This window comes from Leptodactylus fuscus, chromosome 11 (assembly GCF_031893055.1).
Source record: "Leptodactylus fuscus isolate aLepFus1 chromosome 11, aLepFus1.hap2, whole genome shotgun sequence".
Taxonomy (NCBI): domain Eukaryota; kingdom Metazoa; phylum Chordata; class Amphibia; order Anura; family Leptodactylidae; genus Leptodactylus; species Leptodactylus fuscus.
In genome coordinates this window covers 24,387,524-24,405,269 of record NC_134275.1, presented here as the reverse complement: position 1 = coordinate 24,405,269, position 17,746 = coordinate 24,387,524, and the positions used below count along the sequence as shown (strand labels likewise).

The following is a 17,746-nucleotide window of genomic DNA, read 5'->3' as shown; positions in this document are numbered from 1 at the left end:
ATTTAATATATGGGAGTTGTAGTTTTGCAACAGCTGCAAGGCCACATTGACAGGTGACCCTGCAGCTGTACGGGGACGCATAGAGTTTTTTTTTTTGCGGGGCCAGATGTACTTTTTAGTTATACCATTTTGGGGAATGTCTATTGCTTAGATTACCTTGTATTGAAAAAAAAAAAAACCCGGTGGTTTAGCACTTGTGATTTTGACGTTCACCGTATAAGAAAACTATTAGTAGACCGGGCATTTTCGGACACAGGGATACCTAATGTGTATGTGTTTGACATATGATTTTCTACTTTTATATATATTCTAGGGAAAGGAGGTGATTTAGAACTTTTATTTATTTCATTTTTTTTATTATATATTTTTAAAGCTTTTTTTTTTTTTTTTTTTTTTAACTACTTTATTCCCCCCCAGGGGGCTTGAACCTGCAGTCACTTGATTGCAAGTCCCATAGAAGCGGTGTATGTATATATTATATATATATATATATATATATATATATATATATATATATATATATATATATATTAGCTGGTACCCGCGACTTCGTCTGCGGTGATTGTAGCAGTGGGTATATACAGGCGCGGGTAAGGTTTTCGTACTGTGTATAAGGTATGGGATATGAAATGTAACTTTGTATCTTGTTTTTGCTAAAATTCAGAGAATATGTGAGACTTTTGTGTTGAAGTTAATTTGTATTTGAGCTGCTATACGGTGTTGTGAGAAACTTTACATAGTGACTTTGGGACAGAAGTATTTGAAGTTAACCCTTTCCCACCGATGGCATTTTTTGATTTTCGTTTTTGACTCCCCTCCTTCTAAACCCCATAACTTTTTTATTTCTCCGCTCCCAGAACCATATGAGGTCTTAATTTTTGCGGGACAAATTTTTCTTCATGATGCCACCATTAATTATTCTATATAATGTACTGGGAAGCAGGGAAAAAATTGAAAATGGGGTGGATTTCAAGAAAAAATGCATTTCTGCGACTTTCTTACGGGCTTTGGTTTTATGGCGTTCACTGTGCAACCAAAATGACATGTCCCCTGTATTCTGTGTTTCGTTACGATTCCGGGGATACCAAATTTATATGGTTTTAGTTACATTTTGACCCCTTAAAAACAAATCCAAAACTGTTAAAACTTTTTTTTTTGAAAAGTCGCCATATTCCGACAGCCGTAACTTTTTTATACGTGCGTGTACGGGGATGTATAGGGCGTCTTTTTTTGCGGGGTCGGGTGTACTTTGTAGTTCTACCATCTTCAGGAAATGTTATTGCTTTGATCACTTTTTATTCAAATTTTTATCAGAATCAAAACAGTGAAAAAACGGCGGTTTGGCACTTTTGACCATTTTTCCCGCTACGGCGTTTACCGAACAGGAAAAATATTTCTATATATTTCTATTTGTAGAGCGGGCGATTTTGGACGCGGGGATACCTAACATGTATGTGTTTCACAGTTTTTAACTACTTTTATATGTGTTCTAGGGAAAGGGGGGTGATTTGAATTTTTAATCCTTTTTTTTTGTTTTTAATATTTTTTTTACTTTTTTTAAACTATTTTTTTTTTGCATTTATTAGACCGCCTAGGGGTATTGACATGGGTGGGCGGTGTCGCGGATTGTCAGAGCGGTGGGGGTTGGCAAACATGGCTGCTCCGGAGCGTTAAAGAGAGCCTCCTGGAGTATCGTTAAGGTGAGGCGCAAAGTGGTAAAGTATATGTATATGTGATTGTGTGGGGTTAGGGGTGAGGCTGTAGAGGGCAATATGAATTTTATGGCTTGCTATGGTCCAAAGTGTGTGAGATTGCAGAGATAGTGATGTGAGTTTGGGGTTTGTGGGGGTCCTGGGAAAAACGTATGTGCGCTATTGTGACGAAAAGTAGCCTATTGCGCAATGAGGTGTATTAACTATGTTTGTGGAAAATTTCAGCCAAATCGGTGGAGCGGGTTTTGCGTGATTGACTAACAAACATCCGAACACACAAACCCACAAACATCCAAACTCACAAACTTTCACATTTATAATATTAATAGGATATATATATATATTTTATATATATATATATATATATATATATATATATATATAGATAGATATATATGTGTTTATATATATATATATATATATATATATATATATATATATATATATATATATATATATATCACACACACACATATATATATATATATATATATATATACACACACACACACACATATATACATATATATACATATATATACATATATATATATACATACATATACATACACATACATATATATACATATATATATACATACATATACATACATATACATACATATATATATACATACATATACATACATATACATACATATATATATACACATACATACATACATACATATATATATATATATATATATATATATATATATATATATATACACACACACACATACACACATACAGTATATACCGTATGTATATATATCATAATTTGTCACAGTAGGACAAATCTAGTTCTTTCTTATGAAACAGAAGTGTAACCAGAATGCTATATCCTTGCTGCACCCCTCATTAAAATGCAGTTTTTACATAAAAAAGCTCAGTGTAGCATCCTTTTTACAGTAATCGGTGCTTTGTCCCTGTGTGATTTCAGTCGTATTCCATCTCTACTCCCAGCTTTATCAGTGCACTTATTCCTTAGTGCAAATAAGCAATGTTTTACACTCTTATATCCCAATATCTCCTTTCTTACAGAAGTCACAGCAGAGCCCCCTTCCCTAGAAAAAAAAAAATAGTGGTATAGCGGTAGTCATGTAAAAAGTGAAGGTTATAGAAAACTCAGCAGAACTAGATGATCTTATATGTATGGGGGCCTCCTGACCTTCCTCTAATGACAGATTTCACAAAAAGAACAGTCAGTCATGTTGGATTTCAATATGCCTGAATCCTGTGTTTCTATGTATGAACAGTCACTGTCAGAGGGGTCTTGCAGTAGCTTATTCCCTTGCCCCCATTAAAATAAAAATGGGCACCTTACCAAACTAAGTATGAATATTTGTGGTGGAGTTTCATGCTATTTCATGTGGTCACAGCTACCTCTTGTGTCACCCCATTTACCTCATAGATTGTAAGCTCTTGCAAACAGGGCCCTCACTCCTATTGTATGAATTGATTTATTACTCTGTAATGTCTCATTTTGTCTGGACTTTAACCCTACTACCGTATTTTCCGGACTATAAGCCGCACATAAAAACCTACGATTTCCTCAGAAATCGTAAGTGCGGCTTATAGTCCGGTGCGGCTTATATATGGATGGAAGCGGCGGCAAAGACTGCGTGCCGCTTCCATACATACATAAAAGGCACCGTAAGGGTGCATTCACACTACCGAACGCCGGCGTGTATCACAGCCGTACACGCCGGCGTTACAGCAGGGCTGCCGGACACTTCCCATTCATTTCTATGGGAGCCGGCATGCGAGCGCTCCCTATAGAAATGAATGGAAAAAAGCAGTCCATTCATTTCTATGGGGAGCGCTCGCATGCCTGCTCCCATAGAAATGAATAGGAAGTGTCCGGCAGCCCTGCAGTCACGCTGAAACAGAACGTGAAACTTACCCAGCGGTGCAGGGCGGGCGGGCGGGCATTCAGGCCTCCTCTGCCTCCGATGTTCCGTCCTTCTCCTCCGGCGCTCGCTGATAATGGCCTGGGCGCATGCGCAATATCATAATGCTTCTACTGCGCATGTGCCCTGGCCATTATCAGCTTGCGAGCGCCGGAGGAGGACGGAACATCGGAGGAAGAGGAGGCCTGAATGCCCGCCCACCCTGCACCGCTCGGTAAGTTTCACATTCTGTTTCAGGCTTTTATTTTAAAACGGGGGGGGGGGGGGGGGGGGGGGGGGGGGGGGGGGTAGTTTAATCTAACGTTTACGGTTGGGCTCTATCAGCATGATTTTGCTGATAGAGCCCCTCCTCGCCTGCCGAGCGCTTCCAATAGAAGCGGCTGGCACGCGGGGGGTTAAGCGGCCGCTGGCAAAGTCTGCCTGCCGCCGCTTTCAATAAGATATAATGCACACCGGACTTCGGCTTATAGTCCGGTGCGCCTTATAGTCCGTAAAATACGGTATTTGTAAAGTGCTGCGGAATATGTTGGCGCTGTATAAATAAAATGTGTTGTTATTTTATGTACATGGCTTCCTTCATGGATTTGCTACAGCTCTGCAGTACGGAGCAGCACAGGACGACATGATACAGCCACCTGTTAGGCCTTAGAGTTACTCTTTTGTAGTTACTACCATCTTTGCAACACTGACGTACATAAGTAAGCCGCCCGCTGGCTCCAAGAAATATGACAAAAGAAAAAAAAAAAAAAAAAGAATATATAGAAGCTAATAACTGTAAAGACAGATTACTCTCTGCAACCTTAAATGAGGATAAAACATTGTTAAGATCATAAGTCACAAATCCTAAACGTGACAAAGAGGAATTTAAAAAAAATACACTTTGACACCCATTCAAACGTGACACCGACCATTGGCAATTACTTGAAGCACCATGGTTGTGGCCCACAATTAAGAACATTAGCCCAAGTGAAGAGCCCATGCAGTGAATGGAGCAGGCATGTGTAAACGTAGCAGTGATACAAGAGCCCATACAAGTTCACCTGGCTATCTGCAGCCAGAGACGGCCTACGTTTATCCAGCTGGAAAAGAAAGAGTTATTTATATATCTTGTTACACCAAGATCATAACCAATCATACGAGCAATGGAAATAAAGGCAGTCAGTAAATGCAGTAGAACATGAAACTGGACAGATTCATCTCAAACACAACCTTAAATGGTAAGGACACCTTTGCAACCTTTTTCGCTTTAAAAGGGTTGTTCAATTGGACCAACCCTTATGTAGGCTGGGCTAGATGTAAAATAAAAAATAAAGAAAAGGAGCGGTAATCTATGCGAGTGTCACAAGTCCCGCTCTAGCAACCGCTGAGGCCACTGACTGGTCTCAGCAGTCGTTTGGGGTGCAGAACTTCTTGCTAGCATACCAATTGTATGAAAGAAGTACACACAGCATAGGCTTGGTTTGTACTGTCTAACAATCTAACAAGACACCAGTAACAAACTGCAGAAAAAACAAAACAAAAAACAAACCGGGGGCGATTCTCAAAGCTTATGAGCCCAATGAAAAAAATCTGTAATGGGGTACATAAGTTCCTTGTGCCATTTAGAATATTGATATATTATGTGGCAGAGGGACCTTTGAGGCCTCCTCAGGGTCCTGTGCCCGGTAGCAACTGCAACTACTACACTCCTGCACAAAACAGTAGACTCTGCAGACATATAAATATAACACGTTCGTCTTATTCTAAGCTCACCATTTTTATTTCACTCTTTAGACGGGTGATTCCAGCTCTCTCACTCTTGGTTGCTCCAACTGCTCCCAATTCATGAATGGAAATAGCTGGACTGGCCATTTTGTCCATAGATCGCACTATAAGAAACAGAACTTAATGATTTGTCTTTTTTACTTTTCTGTATTTATGGCACTTTTTTTTGCTTCTCAACTAATCAAAAAGAACTGTACACAACTGTATGAAAAAAAATTGTTTGCAAAGTTTGTGAATCAAGTAAAAATTACTACCTGTTATATTTTTTCCCTCAAAACCCATTCCACTTTTCAGGACCCATTCCTAGTTTTGGCTTGAAATACCACATTCAAATCAGTCTCTGTCTTTATGACTTGTCACGGTTGTCAATCTGGTTAGATTAGTGAATCAAGTGCAACCAGTATTCTGGTTCTTAGGATTGCTGGAGGTCCCATCAAACTGATCAAAAATGATGTTTTAATGTCTTATGTAAATATATTGTGATGGGAAACCCCTTTCAAGTCACTGGTAACCTACGCAACCGATGCGATGAAATTTCATGTCTCACACTACTGACGTATTTTGGATGTACAGAAATTATATATAGATCTGTCTATATATCACATGCAATAATGACTGACAATGTCTGTAAAGCTGTAATGCAATATGGTACGTTGGTGCTACACAAGTAAGATGATTGACCATGATCATCATCCTGGAAGTGTCAGATGTGAACAGATTGGTGGCCAAGAATGAGCATAACTGCTTCATTCACACAAGGCACATGTGAACCCCATTTTTGTACTTGCTTGATGTACCAGCATTTGAATCCCCTCACATTGGCCTACAGAGATGCCCATAAAGAGTAAAACCGTGTACATACCACTTCTTTCCACACCAAACTCCTTGCCACTGAGGATGTGATGCAAAAGACTCTTCATATCAGATGGACTTAGACTCATGAGGCTTTCTGTGGCTTCTTCCGCTGTACGATAAAGATAGATATATTAATCAATGTATTAACATATCATAGCTAAATAGTTTTTAGAGCTGTAATATATCTGTCTCCCAATCCAGAAATGTTCCTTTAGGCTAAGGCCCCCTGTAGTGCGATGCAGCGGGGGGAAAAAAAAACCCCCACAAAAAACCCCCCAAAACAAAGTATATACTGCAGAAAAAAAAATTGCAGCCAAAAAACGGTGTAGATTTTACAGTAACTTTAAAAATGCCCCATCATAAGCTAGAGCGGATACCAATATTTTCATGTACATTATGCCTACTTTATTCCCACTGTGAAATTTTTTTTGTACCTGAACATTGTAGAGATTGGGAAAGTTCCGTTGCCATCACCTGGATTATAAGTCCAATTCTCAGGCGGAACATCTCAGCGAACAAAGAAGGTTGTGTCCTCATGTACATTGCAAGATACACCATGATTTCCTGTGGTAAAGAATATGATGTAATGTTATTTTAATATAGCTATTGATATTTACATACCATAATACACAAATATTAATATAAAATAAAGTTAGCCATGCCAGTATTAGCTTCTTCTTCACATATATGTTTTGGTAAGCATAATCATTCTTACCTGTGTAAGGATAGATATAGTCATATTTTGTTCACTGGCCTCTTCAATTAAACAAATTAGTTTGTCATATGGGAGTGGCCTAAAATAGAAGATAAATAGTCCATTTAAATACCAGAATACAAAACATATCCAGAGACAACCTCAGTATTTACCTTCAGTAATATACAAGCAAATGTATAATATATAAACGTATGAAAACCTGTTAAAGAGGACCTTTCACCATACCCGGGCACATGCAGTTCTATATACTGCCAGAAAGCTGACAGTGCGCTGAATTCAGCGCACTGTCGCCTTTCCCGATCTGTGCCCGGTGTGAAGAGCTTACGGCCCGGTACCGTAGCTCTTCTATGGTCAGAAGGGCGTTTCTGACCATTAGCCAGGAACGTCCTTCTGCCTCGCGGCGCCAATCGCGCTGTGCTGTGGAGCGGGGAGGAACTCCCCCCTCCCTCTGCTCACACAGCTTGTCCGTAGACTAGCATTATCAGGAGAGGGAGGGGGCGTTCCTCCCGGCTCCACAGCACAGCGCGATTGGCGCCGCGAGGCAGAAGGACATTCCTGGCTAATGGTCAGAAACGCCCTTCTGACTGTAAAGCGCTACGGTACCGGGACCGATAGCGCTTTACACCGGGCACGGATCGGGAAAGCCGACAGTGCGCTGAATTCAGCGCACTGTCAGCTTTCTGGCAGTATATAACACTGCCTGTGCCCAGATATGGTGAAAGGTCCTCTTTAAGGATTAGTCCAAATTTCATGCTTGCGTTTCCACTCTCCCATTCCCTTCCTTACAGACTGACCATAACAGTACTGTTTGCAGCATAACCATTTGTACTGCAGATATTTGAAGAGGTTTTTCAACCTGTGCTCCGGAACATTTTTTTAAATAAAAATCTCATATTTGTGGATAAATGATGAAAGCTGAAAAGGCATTAAATTAAGCTTCTTCTCTGGATCATTTTTTTAATACATCCTTGTAACCTTATTTTGTGGAATTTTTCTTACATTGCCGAGAGTTCCTGAGCTATCAGTGCAATCAGTTTTGGTTTTTGATATGCTATGATAGGTTCTCTACTGTGAAGTGGATGGTCTTGGGCCAGAGTAGACAAGGGGGTGTGATTAAGAGCACTAATCAGAGGTAGGCAGTGTCAGAGCTCAGAAATATATATTAGATATATATATATATATATATATATATATATATATATATATATATATATATATATATATATATATCTCTATCTATCAGCATCTGCCCGCGACATCGTCTGCGGGTTGGTGTTGGCGCTGAGCCGCTTATATTTGGCCAATTGCTGTTGTGGATGATCCACCTGCTCCCGTGGCTCGGCTCTGCTACATCGCTGCATATGTGCAGCATACTCCGTTGTGTGTAGATCTCTGCATATGGAGAGCGTACTCAGCTGTGCTACACCACTGCCTAAGCTCTGCTACATCTGGCCATTTGGATTAGAGGGGTGTTCATATGTCAGTGTCTGAGCAGCTTCTGTGTTGGAAATGGCTGAAAGGATGTTGCAGAAATTTGCCACAGTTCGATCAGCCTGCTCCCACGTCTCGGCTCTGCTGCATATGCGTAGGATACCCAGCTGTATGTACATGTTAGCATATTGAGAGCCTATAGAGGTGTGCTACAGCTGCCTAAACTCTGCTACATCAGGCAATTGTGATTACAGGGGTTTGGTTATGTGACTGTCTGAGCAGCTTCTGTGTTACAAAGGGCTGAACGGATATTGCTGAAATGTGCCAAAGTTCTCCCCCCTCCCCCATCAGAGGCAGAACACCACATTCCCCGTCGTACTCACTGAAATTCTACACCCGATATACTCCTCTTGGCCACACACAGCCTGCATGTTCTGTAGTCTCCTGATCTTCCAAGAGACTCCATTTTCTTCAGCTTTCACACTGTCTAGCTGCATCCTATATAGCTCTGCCCACAAAATAGTATGTAGCTCCGCCCACTGCCTAGCATGATCATATTTGAGAATGGCTCAAGGACCTGTGAAAACGTCATCACAGGTCCTTTAGTGTTGTGTCAGCCTAAATTCCTTCACTACGGTAGTGTAGTGATGTCATTTAAAGGGTTCCTATCTATGTATGTGGCAAATTTTATGCAAGTCCGTTCAGCCGTTTTTGGGTGATTGAGGAACAAACATCCAAACACACAAACATCCAAACTTTCACATTTATAATATATTAGTAGGATATGTATGAGTAAATTCCAATTTAGATTAAGTACTGGCTAAAGAACGTACGCAGTAATGGTCTTTTCCCTAGGCTCAGGAGGTAGCCCCACGGTCAGCTGTTTCTGGTGAGACAGAAGGTCTGTGCAGGCCTATGGAAGACAGAAGAAAACCACAAACAGTGAGAAAGACTGGCCAATCTAACAAGCATAACTAAAATCTAGAACAAAAGAAAAACAAACAAAAGAACACAAGAAAAGTTGAAAGAAGTAGTGTCCATATATTAGATCCATATATATTTGGACACCGGCACAAATTTAGTTTTTTTTTACTTCTTTAGGGTGCATTCACACTATGTTTCCTGAAGCTTATTCTGAACGTAAAACACGTTCAGAATAAGCGGCGTATAAAGAAGCTCCATTCATTTCTATGGGAGCCGGCATACGATCGCTCCCCATAGAAATGAATGGGCTGCTTCTTTCACTGCGAGCAGTCCCATTGAAGTGAATGGGAAGTGCCGGCGTATACGGCAAGCTCTGCTCATGCCGAGCCGTACACGCCGGCACTTCCCATTCACTTCAATGGGACTGCTCGCAGTGAAAGAAGCAGCCCATTCATTTCTATGGGGAGCGATCGTATGCCGGCTCCCATAGAAATGAATGGGAACTGCTTTATACGCCGCTGATTCTGAACGTGTTTTACGTTCAGAATAAGCTTCAGGAAATGTAGTGTGAATGCACCCTTACTGAAACATATTCAAGTTATAAAAAACAATGTATATTCAGCTCACCCCTTAATCATGAACACCTGATCCTGGGCCGCACGGATGTGGATGGACCTTGTTCCACTTGTAAAGCCAGCAAAAAGTAAAGAATATCCAGCGTCATCCAGCATCACAGGTAAGTACACCCAGCGTCAACAATCTCTGTACGCTGGGTGTACTTACCTGTGATGCTTATATTTTTTTAATGCGGAAATAAAAGTTAATTTTTACCTTCTGGAGACGCTGGATATTCTTTACTTTTTGCTATATTCAAGTTATAGTTATATAATGGACACAGACAAAGGCCAGACTTTCAGCTTTTATTTGATTGGTCATTTGATTTGATTAAAACTGATTGGTCGGCGTTTTATAATACAGATGGACAATGACCCCAAACCGTTTATTAAAGAGGACCTTTCACCATTTTGCCCACAGGCAGTTCTATATACTGCCAGAAAGCTGACAGTGCGCTGAGTTCACCACACTGTCGGCTTTCCTGATGTGGGCCCAGTGTGAAGAGCTATCGGTCCCGGTACCGTAGCTCTTCTATGGTCAGAAGGGCGTTTCTGACAGTTAGCCAGAGACGTCCTTCTTCACAGCACAGCCAATCGCGCTGTGCTGTGAGAGCCGGGAGGAACTCCCCCCTTCATCTGCTCGCAGTACTCGTCCATAGACGAGCATGATCAGGGAGGGAGGGGGGCGTTCCTCCCAGCTCTCACAGCACAGCGCGATTGGCTGTGCTGTGAAGAAGGACGTCTCTGGCTGAGTGTCAGAAACGCCCTTCTGACCATAGAAGAGCTACGGTACCGGACCGTAAGCTCTTCACACCGGGCACAGATCGGGAAAGCCGACAGTGTGCTGAATTCAGCGCACTGTCAGCTTTCCGGCAGTATATAGAACTGCCTGTGTGTAAAATGGTGAAAGGTCCTCTATAAAGCAAATAAGTGAAATATTCTTGTATGGCCAAGTCATTCCTTTAATTTGTTATAGACTAAACTCCAGACAGAAAGGCCGCAAACAAACAGCAACTGCAGCAAAGTCCTGGCAGAGCATTAAAAAGGAGGAAAAACAGCAGTGTCTGGTGAGGTCCGTGAGTTCAAGACTTCAGGCAGTCAGTGTCAACAACGGGTGAACCACCAAGTATTAGAACTTAACATTTTATTTACAATTATTAATTTGTCTAATTACTTTTGCGCCTCTGAAATGAAAGGATTGTGTTTATCTATAGGCTTTAGTTCCTCACATCTTTACACAATCATTTTGTTCAACCCACTGAATTAAAGTTGAAAGTCTGAATTTCAGCATTGTGGTAATTTACAGAACCAAAATTAGAAAAATGTCTGTCCAAATATTTATGGACCTACCTGTAAATGATTGATGTGTTGTATTCATTAGTAAGGGTGTCTAAATGCACCGTGTACATTAAGGAGACTGTACACTTTTGCAGTATTTTTTTTATTCAGCTTTGCAAATAAATTAAACATTTCTAACACTTTTGCATATTTTTGCACAAGCTTTTTGCACAAGCAGTATGATAAACTGCAAAGAAATCCTATATGTAGCCTGATCCTGCAGTTATGTATTACTTCCCTTTTTCTGGCCCCTGCTATTTTGTTCTATGATGTTGTAATATTCATGTACAGCAGGTTTTAAATCCCTGAGCTGCATTTTTCTTAAGTTTTCAAGGTGGAGAGGAGAGGGGACGGGCAAGAGAAGATAGAAGACGAGCAACTTTCCAAGGACACACACAGGTTTGATCTGCTATTTCAAGTGTAGGCGTAACCGAGTAAGGGAGCCTTCACACGGAGTAAACGCGCATGTATTTTTGCAAAATACATGTGTAAAAATAAGACTCCCATTGACTTCCATGACATTTTACAGGCATATTTTTACACATGTAAAAAATATCATGGAAGTCAATGGGAGTCTTATTTTTACACGTGTATTTTGCAAAAATACACACGCGTTTACTCCGTGTGAAGTCTCCCTTAGGGTCTTCTGACAAATCTAAAACTGAGATTATATTACTGTAAGTTCTCAGGACAGTGAGAATCAAGGATTATTTATTTATTATGCTTACTTATATAGCGCCATCATATTCCGCAGCGCTTTACAGACATTGACAGTCACTGTCCCATATAGGGCTCACAATCTACATTCCCTGTCAGTATGTCTTTGGTGTGTGGGAGGAAACCGGAGTACCCAGAGAAAACCCACGCAAACACAGGGAGAACATACAAACTCCTTGCAGATGTTGTCCTTGGTGGGATTTGAACCCAGGACTCCAGCGCTGCTAGAATGCCACATATCACTGATAAGTGATTAAATAAAAAAGGATAGAAAACAAATAAGCAAGTACAAATAAAGAAATAAAAAGACAAAACAAGAACATAAGCACACTTGAACCCTAACCAAAAAAACAAAAACATAAGCACATTTAGAAGCCTAAAGGACACCCCAAAGTATATAGGCAAATCTCATATGATAGGAACCAAGCAGACGTCTGGAATTAATGGGTTGGTGGCATAGCATAACCCAATGTTTTATAGTGTTCCATTGAACCTCATTCTTCATGTATAGAACTTTCCAGAACCCTGTTGATCACTGGTTTGGAATCGGGCCTTACATTTTTTTAACTGACAGTACCAAGCACAGCTAACATGAGAGCTAGACTGAAGTGGAGAAACATCAAGAAATAGTTTGAACCTTTTACAATACAATGATTTTCCAAAACAAAGCGGACATACATTTTAAGTTGTCATCAGTCAAGACCATGTGGTAGCCTGGAACTGAGCAGCAAGTAAGATTTTCAGTACTCACTGCTGTTAAGACTCCCCACTCCTCCTGTGCACCGGTGTCAGTCTAATGTGGACACCAGGACCAGAGAAGGAGCAAGAAGTCCCAAGAGTGGAGAGTACATTAAAATAGATTACTCCGTGGACCCTGTACCGTGTAGGGCCGAGCCAGTGAGGACGTTATACTGTGCGGGGTCACGAAGAAGAACATAAACACACTATATTGCTTAATGACTAGAGATGAGCGAGTACTATTCGGATCAGCCGATCCAAACAGCACGCACGCACTGAAATGAATGGAAGCACCTGGTACTGCCGGCCGGCCGCTTAACCCCCCGCCGTGCTGTTCGGATCGGCTGATCCGAACAGTACTCGCTCGTCTCTATTAATGACTTCAAATCCCTTCAGAAAATTCTGCATAAGACCTTGTTTGCGAGGAAAGTAGTTTCTGGCTCCCTAGTTGCTCAATTTCTTTCTGGTACAGTCAACTGATCAGAATATCATATCATATATGTGTAAGCACTACTGTATAACTCGTTCGTGGTTACAGATGTGGCCAGGGAAGAGTTAAACCAAGCAAGACCTTTGTAGCATGTAGGACTGTTTCTGTTCTAGAGGGTATGCTTCAAACAGCACAGCATTGTGTACATAAATTAAATAATGGCATACTCTTCAATACCAATTCATCGCTCCCATTCTGACGCAAACTGGTCACCCCCTTCCACTCCCATTGCAATGCTGCCTGGCCTCCAGCACTGCTATTCTTAAAGCAGTCATTTATTGCCAGAGGCTCCCAAGAAGTCATTGTTCTACTGATAACTTGTTACAGTATTGTAAGAGGTACATTTGATTCAAGCAGTCTTTAGAGTGCAAGATTGCAAAGAAAAGTAACACTTGCAGAGTCATTCCAGACATACCTCATCCAGAGCTTCCACTTTCTTCTTCAGGATGCCTGAAATACAACGTATCAATGCCCACTGCCGTGTAGAGCCAACTTTTCCATACAGTTCTACCAGAAGATCTTTTACAGTCACACCAGGTTGTCCATATATCTGTGTGTCCCAATCCAATCCTCTGTCAGGATTAAAAGTAAAACACAATTAGAACTTTGAGAAGTATACAGAGAGTATCTTACAAAAATTTGAGAATATATAAACTCACTTCATGGTATATAAAATATACAGGATGTTTGCTTGCTCCTGGACGCTTTCAGTATCCCGCAAGATATCCACCAAAGCAGCAAAATCTGTCTGCCCTGATGAATCCTGAGGAAGACACATCTCTGCATAGCTGGCCGGCATCTTAAAATTGAAACAATGCATACAAAAGATGCTTAAAAGAAACCATGACTTAACAGCAACAGGGAAGACGGTACTTTAATAAAATATATACCGGACATATTGGCAGCAATACAGCTAGGGACCATAAAAGAAAATGTTGGGCCAAATTTACTGATACAAAAATGCACCAGATTTATCATCCAGCCACGGTGATAAATCTGGGACATTTTGAGACGGCCGGTGTAGTCTAAACTTACACCACATATATTAGTTGGCTTTCTTTGGGTTAGAATTTTTAAGCAAACTTTGGGCATCATTTTTTGCATTTAAAGCATAACTGAACATAATTTTATATTTTATGGATTATAAGCTGTAATACGCTTCATTGAAGTAAACTACCTATTTGCTTTAATTTGTTCAATAGAAGTCTACAGAGAGGGAAGAGTTGGAGGGAGAACTACAGGGCCGCGGACTGGAGCTCCCAGGGCCGCGGACTGGAGCCCCCAGGGCCGCGGACTGGAGCCCCCAGGGCCGCGGACTGGAGCCCCCAGGGCCGCGGACTGGAGCCCCCAGGGCCGCGGACTGGAGCCCCCAGGGCCGCGGACTGGAGCCCCCAGGGCCGCGGACTGCAGCCCACACGGCCGCGGACTGCAGCCCACACGGCCGCGGACTGCAGCCCACACGGCCGCGGACTGCAGCCCACACGGCCGCGGACTGCAGCCCACACGGCCGCGGACTGCAGCCCACACGGCCGCGGACTGCAGCCCACACGGCCGCGGACTGCAGCCCACACGGCCGCGGACTGCAGCCCACACGGCCGCGGACTGCAGCCCACACGGCCGCGGACTGCAGCCCACACGGCCGCGGACTGCAGCCCACACGGCCGCGGACTGCAGCCCACACGGCCGCGGACTGCAGCCCACACGGCCGCGGACTGCAGCCCACACGGCCGCGGACTGCAGCCCACACGGCCGCGGACTGCAGCCCACACGGCCGCGGACTGCAGCCCACACGGCCGCGGACTGCAGCCCACACGGCCGCGGACTGCAGCCCACACGGCCGCGGACTGCAGCCCACACGGCCGCGGACTGCAGCCCACACGGCCGCGGACTGCAGCCCACACGGCCGCGGACTGCAGCCCACACGGCCGCGGACTGCAGCCCACACGGCCGCGGACTGCAGCCCACACGGCCGCGGACTGCAGCCCACACGGCCGCGGACTGCAGCCCACACGGCCGCGGACTGCAGCCCACACGGCCGCGGACTGCAGCCCACACGGCCGCGGACTGCAGCCCACACGGCCGCGGACTGCAGCCCACACGGCCGCGGACTGCAGCCCACACGGCCGCGGACTGCAGCCCACACGGCCGCGGACTGCAGCCCACACGGCCGCGGACTGCAGCCCACACGGCCGCGGACTGCAGCCCACACGGCCGCGGACTGCAGCCCACACGGCCGCGGACTGCAGCCCACACGGCCGCGGACTGCAGCCCACACGGCCGCGGACTGCAGCCCACACGGCCGCGGACTGCAGCCCACACGGCCGCGGACTGCAGCCCACGCGGCCGCGGACTGCAGCCCACGCGGCCGCGGACTGCAGCCCACGCGGCCGCGGACTGCAGCCCACGCGGCCGCGGACTGCAGCCCACGCGGCCGCGGACTGCAGCCCACACGGCCGCGGACTGCAGCCCACACGGCCGCGGACTGCAGCCCACACGGCCGCGGACTGCAGCCCACACGGCCGCGGACTGCAGCCCACACGGCCGTGGACTGATTTTTATCTACTGGAATTAACAATGAATGACAGCAAGAAAAATCTCTAGAAAGATTCGAATTGAAACAGAGTAGATAACATTTCTTTCTCAATATGTGTCTGAAACTGGACAACCACTTCAATATTAAAATTACTACATTTACATGTATTTTTATACAAAACTAAAGCTTAAGCTTGTCCTTCCTAGTGTAAAAGACAACTACCTTGCTTGTTTTCTGATTTTGGGACTCAGCATTCAGCAGATCAAATGAGGGCTGTGTAGCTTGAAATAACTTGGTAGGCAGGTACATCTGTACATCTAGAAGTTATTGGATAAGAGGGACATCAAAAAATTACTGAACTATTTCAATGTGAGAGATTTATGAAAACTGGCATGGATTCATATTATATCATTGATTCGTTCCTAAAGATCAGACGCACCCTCTGCTATAGCCCCTCTGCTAGTCAGACCCCCACTGATACCAATGATCCAGTCTAAAGAGGTTGTGCCCAGCTTGCAATTATGGTCCACTGCTCAAAGACATCCAGCATGCACCAGTCCCAAGCTTTCACCCCTCACACAAATGATCGCTGCCCATGGACATATTCTCTATGGATAAGTGATTGTACATTCTCTGCTATCACACACTCCCAGTACATCTCCAAACTCGGTCTCTCCCTGCAGTGAGACTCTGCATTCGCGCCACTCTCTTTGTAGACACCACACCGAGGGCTTAAGGAAGGGCTGGGCGATTACGACCCAATTTAAAATCATGTTTAATAAATAAAATAGAAAAACCTAGGAAACTTGGAAAATATTTCCAGTAAAAAGCATTCAACATTTCGCATAAGTAAACATTTCTATACAAATGTTCTCAATAAAAGATAAATATGACAAAATGAAATCTTACTTTGAACATTCAGACTTTTAGCTTTTGTGCGAAGTGATATAAGATCTCTAGTGCTATGAATTGCAGCACGAAATCGTTGCAATCCTCCTCTTTGTGTTGGCCGAGGTGCACTGGTGCCCAGGAGATGGCTTAGGTACTGAGCTACTTCATCCTCTGAGTCTTCTATAATGGGCAGAGAAGCACAAGTGAAAAATTGCAAATATCAGCAAGTAGAAAAAACAAGATTAGCAAGGAGTAGTAGTTTAATAAATGTCAGTGACCGAGCTAAAGCAGGTGACCGTGCCAAAAAGTACCAAGCTGTGTTAATGCCATGCAATGCACTCCAGCCAGTTACATGTTTGAGCTAATGACATTAGAAATTCTAATTTCTCTAAAACAAGATTTTCAGTTTATTGCCTTACTAACCACTCCATTTTCTAAATAATGAAACTCATCTTTCTTGAAAAAAAAACAAGGCTCTGAACAACAATATCACAATCAGCATATCTCCAAGAGAGTATTTAGTGTACATAATAATCTCTTTCGACCACATTCGACCAAATCATTCGCTGAATGCACAAATGTAGTTGCAGTCTCACAATATTAATGAAGCAATGCCATTGCTAGTCTTATGCTCCATCCACATAAACAAATCGGGCCAAGCACTAATACAGGGCTGTAAGTGGTCACACATGCAGGATTATAGCGGTTCTGTGTGCAGTAAAGCTCAAGCACACTGCAAACATGTAGTCCAACTCTAATCCACTTTTGGATAGAAAACGAATATTGTGGCACTCGTTGATCATAAGATATATTCCTAGTAAGCATCCATAACAGGATCACCCATGGCAAAGTGCGTGTAGTGTAAAATGGCTGCAATCTGATATTCTCGATGCTTACATATAAAGAAGTTCTGATCGGGGAGCGCCGTGCCATTCTTTTCTTACCAAACAGTGGATGCTAGTGTTGTGTGGTATTGAAGCTGTAGCCTGAAAATCATGGGGATAATGCAACTCAAGTTTACTACTACAGCTTATGAACTTTTGGTAGAATTTGTACAGAATTTACAGTGTTGTATATTGTGTATAATCTGAATAAAGGTCTGTTGTGT

The 17,746-nt window shown here is 43.2% G+C and overlaps 1 protein-coding gene across 5 annotated transcripts in view; it reads right to left on the bottom strand.

Annotated features, from left to right (window-relative positions):
• PHKA1 (phosphorylase kinase regulatory subunit alpha 1) overlaps positions 1 to 17,746 on the bottom strand; it is a 67,284-nt gene that overhangs the window by 6,689 nt on the left and 42,849 nt on the right. For 3 of the 5 annotated variants that reach the window (XM_075259735.1, XM_075259736.1, XM_075259738.1), the window contains exons 20-28: positions 16,657 to 16,818; positions 15,970 to 16,064; positions 13,874 to 14,013; positions 13,630 to 13,786; positions 9,227 to 9,306; positions 6,963 to 7,041; positions 6,682 to 6,811; positions 6,255 to 6,356; positions 5,381 to 5,496 (exon numbers count right to left, since the gene is read on the bottom strand). In XM_075259735.1, the coding sequence (XP_075115836.1) occupies positions 5,381 to 5,496; positions 6,255 to 6,356; positions 6,682 to 6,811; positions 6,963 to 7,041; positions 9,227 to 9,306; positions 13,630 to 13,786; positions 13,874 to 14,013; positions 15,970 to 16,064; positions 16,657 to 16,818 (1,061 nt within the window). Of the gene's footprint in view, positions 1 to 4,668; positions 4,708 to 5,380; positions 5,497 to 6,254; positions 6,357 to 6,681; positions 6,812 to 6,962; positions 7,042 to 9,226; positions 9,307 to 13,629; positions 13,787 to 13,873; positions 14,014 to 15,969; positions 16,065 to 16,656; positions 16,819 to 17,746 lie in introns of all 5 variants that reach the window. The other 2 variants (XM_075259734.1, XM_075259737.1) reach the window with 1 other exon arrangement.